The following is a 6,802-nucleotide window of genomic DNA, read 5'->3' on the forward strand; positions in this document are numbered from 1 at the left end:
TACAAAAGACTTATTGGGTCACTTCGATACCTTTGTCACACAAGGCCTGACTTAGCATACAATGTAGGTATGATGAGTATATTCATGCAGAAGCCAAAGGTATCACATCTAGCAGCGGCGAAGAGGATACTAAGGTATATGAAAGGAACTCTAGACTATGGCATTTTGTTTTCTACAGATGATGAAGGAAAAGAATACAAATTAGTGGGATACACTGACTCAAGTTGGTGTAGTGATGTTGAGGATTGAAAATCCACTACTGGCTATGTATTTATGCTAGGTGGTACACCAGTGGCATTATCGTCATGTGAAGCAGAATACATAGTTCTTTCTCTTTGTGCATGTCAATCAACATGGATGATGAATCTGGTCGAAGAGATAACAGCGAAGAGTCATTGAGCAATTACCATGAAGATCGACAACATGTCAGCTATCAATCTGGCGAAGCATCCGATGGCACATGGTCGAAGCAAGCACATCGAAATGAGGTTTCATTATCTTCGAGAGTAGGTGGAAGATGGGAAGATGAATATGGAACACTGCAGAACTGAAAATCAGATTGTAGACATCATGACGAAAGGAGTACAAGTCGAAGTGTTCATAAGACTAAGAGGTGCGTTGAATTGTAATTCCTTGTTTCGAAGCAGGTTGCTCGACAGAACAAGGAAGTGACGAACCACCTAGTACATTGAGTTGCGTTAGTGTGTCAAAGTGTCGAAGCATATTGTTTCACACATGATTTAGACTTATGCCTGTTTTAGTAGTGTTAGCTATTTTGGACATTTATAGTTTTGGGCATTTATAGTTTTGGGCTTTTATAGGTTTGAGCTTTGGCTTGAGGTCCAAGTTAACCTAAATCTATAAATAGAGGGAGTAACCCTTATTATTGTAATAAAATGAATAGAGCATTCATAATATTGTATTCACAGTATTTTGCAGTTGTAGAGTGAATAAGAAGTTTTCCACAGTTTGTGGGCAGAGAGAAACTCTGCAGAATTTTAATTCTTCTTCTCCTTCATCGTTCTTTACTTTCTTTCTTTCTCCATTGTTCTTCCTTTTTCATTGTTATTATGTGGGTGATAACAATCTTGTTCATCAAGATTGGTTGAAATTCTCCATAGGTTTTAGGGGATTTCCAACAAAAATTAGGTTGGAGCATTATGGTGCAACTTCCTTGTTGATAAGAATATTTTCAACCACTAACATAATCTTGCATCTTGTATAATCTTGATTGTATCAACACATCTTTGACTTGAACTTTTAACAAGTCAAAAACATTCTTCCATCAATTTTATCTAGCCCAAACTGCACAACAGAATTTTGACTGCAACTCAACAACTATTTCACAACATTACTCTTCTTTTCTGATGTGGAAGATCAGACAAAATTGCAACCACAAAGTATTTACTAAGAACACTTGCCTTTGGATCAAACCAGACTCGGATACCGGTTATTGGGAACAAACAAACAAAGCATAGAGAAAAAAGAGAGGATCATAATCACAACACAAGAACATAACGTGGAAACTCCAAAACCAGAGAAAAAACCATGGCCATTATCAATAGACAACCAGAGAATAACACTATGTAAAAATTGTTACAACGCATAATATATCTTCAACTAACCCATGCCCCCAATACATTCACACTATTCAACAAAAATATTTAACTACATCTTACAACACTCTAATACAAGAGTATAAGTGAGCAAAAAAAGTCAAATACAAGCTTAAAGTGCTTTTGACTGGTGCATCTTAGAATGAAGAACTTGAATCATGTATATAGTCTTGGACTCCCCCTTCCTTCATAAAACTAAGTGATGTGGGATTTCAAAGAACTTGTATCATATATATAACATTGGACTCTTTCTTCCTTCATAAAAATAAGTAATGTGAGACTTCTTTAACATGTATATTTTCAACCAACCCCAACAATTTGATGCATCAAACACTACATAACCAAACATCTCAAAATACATAGTAGTCTTGCAAAACGTTGTTGGAGTGGTTCTAATAAAACAACAAAAAATACTACATAACCAAACATCTCAAAACAGACACTTCATAAATTAACCCTAAATGGTCTTCTTCTTTGGTGTGGATCTCTTTGTTGAAGTATTTCTCCTTGTGGTTGGCCCAAATGCAATTTTTGATGCACTGAGCGTGGTTGTTGGACCCTGGCTTGTGGTTGGCCCAACAGATGATGATGACTCCCTTGGCTTAACTTTCCTAATAGTCAATTTCTTTGGCCTCCCTTAGCTTGCTTAAGACTGTTGTGTCACCTGACTTACCTCACTAGCCCAAGCCTGGCTGCCATGATTTATTTGTTGAGTTTGTTGAATTGGTTGTTTAAATGGTGTCATCTCACAAGTAGACTTATTGTGCCCAGTTTGCTTGCACTTACTACACCTTAGAACCATTCCAATTTTTCTCATTTTACGATTTGTCCCATTAATTTCTCCATGCTCAAGATTCCTCATTTTCTTACATCTTCCTGGCATTTTTCTATATTTGGGTGGCTGAGCATCTGGATACTCAGTCCTGACCCACAAATTAGAACCATTTTTTATTGAAGATTCAGTTAGATTTTATTGCTTTTATCTAGTAATATGATTATATGATTTGTTGGACAGTTGTGAAGATCAAATAAAGTTTAACTGTTATTTAAATTTAAAATTGAATTAAACCAAATCATATCTTTTTGTTGGAGATATTTATGGAACAAATGATATCCAATTGATTATGCAAAGATTCTAGACAAAATTAAATGCAGATCCACAAGAAGAAAAACCCAAAATACTTTTGCTATATAAGAAGATAAAAACCTACATTGGAAAGCAAGTAATATTCGTTGAAGATCACAAGAGTGCTAGGGTTTAGAGTCCTCGTTATTTCTTTATGTACACCACACTATGTTTTAGTAACTTGACATAGTTGTAGGTTTGTCTAGTTGAGTTGTAATATTCAACATTGATAATTGGGTTAAGCACGAATCACTAGGGTTTAATGATTTAGAGAAAGTGAGAGGGTTCTCATATTTAGAGGGAGTCCTAAATAGAAAGTATTAAGTAGAGTTAGGAGGAGACATTGAACAAAATAAGGCTTGTTGTTGCTTGTAAGACTAATTATACTAAACTACTAATAATGAATTTCCTTTCTTGGATTTGAAGCCAACCCTCCATACGTAGGTGGTGTTGCATCGAACTGGATTACCAATTATTGTGTTCTTTATTGCTTTTCTGCTCCATCATCTTGTACAATTGAATTTGTGTTAATTGTTATGATTTTGGTTTAACTTATCGAACAGTTACTTAGAAGATTGTGTTCGACATCTGGCCCTTGAGGAACAAAATTTCATTTTCCATGAGGTAAGTTCTAATTTCTTCCAGCATAGTCACCAATATCTTAGCCCTTGAATAAACAATTACACTATTGAATGCCCTAGACATGTTATTTAGAATAATGTCATGTTTTGATTGTGTCCTGAAAAAAGATTAACTCCAAAATCTGGGAAGTGTCTTCATCATATGTTTGAAAGCTTCTTCATTGACCTGCCTCATTCCTTTTATTTCTCTTTTCCATGCTTGTGGATAAGTTGATTTGGCAGACTTCTAAATAATTTCTTTTAATAAATTTCCATGAAACTTCTTCCTAAAGTTGTTACATAAATATCTCACACAAAATCTCTGTTCAACATTTGGCAATAGTAACAAAATAAAATGAAGAAAATACAATGAAATATCATAAAACACAATGACAAATCTAAACAAAATACAATGAACAAAATAAATAACTTGAGATGAATGTACTTTTTGCTGATCTGAGATGAATGTGTAGGTTATACATTCATTCCTACATCCTAGATAATCAATTATAAGCTCAAAAAACCATGATCAACTATCTTTATTTCCCTCTCCACAACAACAAAAGCTACTTGAAGCATATAATCATTAGGATCTCTACCTATTGTTGCCATAATCTGACCTCCATAAAGACCTTTTAAGAAGCATTCATCAAGACCAATGACATGACTACACATCTTGAAACTCTCCTTACAAGCAATATAACATATATATAATCTCATGAAATAAGGCCTTCTATCTTCAACACCATTTTGTATAGGTTGGACATTTAATTTTATAGTTGATCCAGGATTTGTCCTTCGGATTTCATGACATTAGTCATAAATTCTTGTGTAATCCCCTAAAAATGAACCATCAACCTTTTCCCTAGCTGCAAATCTAGCCCTAATTATCTTTATCTTGTTAACCCTTACATTCCATTTCCTTTGAGCATTTTCCTTTATATCCTTTATCTCATCCTAGGATTGTTTTTTAGTGAATTTTGAATCCTCTTACTCAACTATTAGGTACTCATCATCTTGACATTGTATTCTATACTACAGTTGTGGATATCAATTACTTTCCTAAGTTGTCAAGTTTCCTCCTTTGGCAACTTGGCATAGTATGTTTTCCATTGACAACCCTCCTTACATATAACTCTGACCTTTTGTTTGTCATTTTTTAAAACTTTATGTTCCTCTCAGAATGAACAACATATGTTCAGATTGCTTCCTTAAACTCACTTTTTGTACCAAAAAATGTTCATAACTTCCATTTGTAATTTGGCATATCTTTCTTTAACTTGAACATATGATACTTTTTCTTGGTTGTTCCACTACTCTCATCACTTTCACACCCATTTTCTAACTTTTCACTCTCATTTGCACTCCCTTTTTTCTCTCCATTATCTTCTTCCCATTTTTGTTTCTTCTCTTTACTAGTTCCCTCCTCATTCCCCTCATAGTCAATTAGATTACCAACTTCTTCCTGAGAGATATGACTCTCAACATACTCAGGTTGGGACAGGTGATTTTGTATATAAACATCAACACTCAAATGGATCCTACAAAGGTCAACAATGTATAATGCTCATTTTTCATCATTTATCACATTCATCCTAAAAGTGAGGTCATTATAATATATGGTATTTACCTTAGTATAACCTACTTTCTTAAGTATACCTACCAAATCAAAGTAACTCCACCTATCCATATCAATTTTTAATTCTTCGCATTTCCTCCTTCATACATAGTTTGTTCATTGTCTATAAACTCACCACCATGATGGATTTTCAAACACAATTATTCATCCATTTCTACCTAAGTCCAGGAAACGTAAAATTAACTAAGGAAAAAACAAAAACAACAAATAACATTACTAACCATAAATCCTAAGTCAAACACAAGCATTCATTCAGTCTTAATTCAGTCTTACTTAAGAGTGAAATTCTGAAAATCCTAAGACGAGAGATACCACAAAAGTTTAAACCTTTCAGAAAATTAAAAACAGTAGAAAGCATTACAACCCCTAAATACTAAAATCAAAACAGTGTCACTGATATTAACTGAGGTCGCCTTCGTTTTCTCCACCTTCGAATACGCCTTCACTTTCGCCTTCGTCTTCACCTTCGCTTAGGTCACCTTAGTTTTCTCCACCTTCGAATACGCCTTCACTTTCGCCTTCGTCTTCACCTTCACTTTCTCCTTCGTCTTTGTCGCCTTCTCAGAATATGCTTTCAAGTTTTCAAGTTTCTCTGTTAGGGTTTCTCTATGTTAATACGAAGATGAAATGAAAATCACAAAGCTAAAATTACTAACTTAAAACTTTCATCAAACTCCACCTCATTAACTAATTTCAACATCATTGTCATTTATTTTTGACTAATAAATGTAACGAGAGTTAATAAAAAAGGAACAAAATAACCTGAGGTATAGGTAAGGGAAAAAAATGTATTAAGCCTTTGATTAACTAATGTAATTAAAATCCTAGTTACTTGGACAACTTTTTAAAATAGAAAGGAAAATTGGCAAACAAACTTCTTAATGTATTTTTGGCTTCACCTTAAGGAACTTTCCTCAATTTCAACAATGGAAAAGAGAAAAGGTAGCAAAGAGGAACAAAAACACCACCCAAAGAGATGCCACTCTTCTCTCTCAAGCCACATATCAAAAAGTGAAAACCCAAAAAGGTCATATTTTTAGATCCTATATTGTCCACTCCCATTATCATCCCAAAAAGCACTCATATTTTCATTTCACATTGCATTTCCAAACAACCAAACACTGCCCAAATTAACTCAAGAAGAAGCACAAGCACTAACAAAAACTACCTTGAATCAACAAGAATTAACAATATAAATTATTGATGATAGTAATCTTCTCAAGTCTCAAATGAATAATACAAACGGCATGGAACTTCATTTTATTCAACTCTACTACTTCAATTTTCTCTATACTATACTATTACTAGTAGTACATAACAACAAGATCTATTATCATCAATTACAAAATTATATATATAAAAAAATGAAAATAACAAAATAAATTAGAGAAAATGAATATAATAACTTCAACGCCTGCATCGAGTGATGGCACTGCATCCACGGTGGTAGGGATTCGCCTGAGCACCAGGTCGACAATTATAATAAGAAGCACCGCGTCGTGAGCAAGGGACAGTGTTCCTCCTCAGCGCACCATAGCTTATGTACTTTGTTGCTGCTAAAATGCGCCTGTTGCTCTCAGATTCCATCAGAAACTCGGTATCTTCAAGGCTACATTCGGCGATGGATCCACGGCAGCCGGTGTTCAACGGGAGGAAGAAGTTGCCGAGACGGTTGTCGGTGAAATCAAGGGTAAAGGATAACGAAAACGCCACGTGGACGGCTAAGATTGCACAGATAAGAAAGAAGCTGATTCTGGTTCCCATGTTTGATTTGTTTACTCGAGTTGAGAATTCTAACAAG

General features: G+C 34.6%; 1 protein-coding gene across 1 annotated transcript; it reads right to left on the reverse strand.

The window, feature by feature from the left end:
- Positions 1-6,185: 6,185 nt before the first annotated feature.
- On the reverse strand, positions 6,186-6,802 carry LOC127073301 (protein RALF-like 33). Its single transcript, XM_051014450.1, has one exon. It carries the CDS (start codon positions 6,763-6,765, stop codon positions 6,409-6,411), a length of 357 nt encoding a protein of 118 aa, XP_050870407.1. The 5' UTR covers positions 6,766-6,802; the 3' UTR covers positions 6,186-6,408.

The sequence above is a fragment of the Lathyrus oleraceus genome, chromosome 4 (assembly GCF_024323335.1).
Source record: "Lathyrus oleraceus cultivar Zhongwan6 chromosome 4, CAAS_Psat_ZW6_1.0, whole genome shotgun sequence".
NCBI lineage: Eukaryota > Viridiplantae > Streptophyta > Magnoliopsida > Fabales > Fabaceae > Lathyrus > Lathyrus oleraceus.

Excerpts from the sequence above, each read along its gene's own strand:
- LOC127073301 (XM_051014450.1), bottom strand. The coding sequence starts at position 6,765 with ATGGGAACCAGAATCAGCTTCTTTCTTATCTGTGCAATCTTAGCCGTC.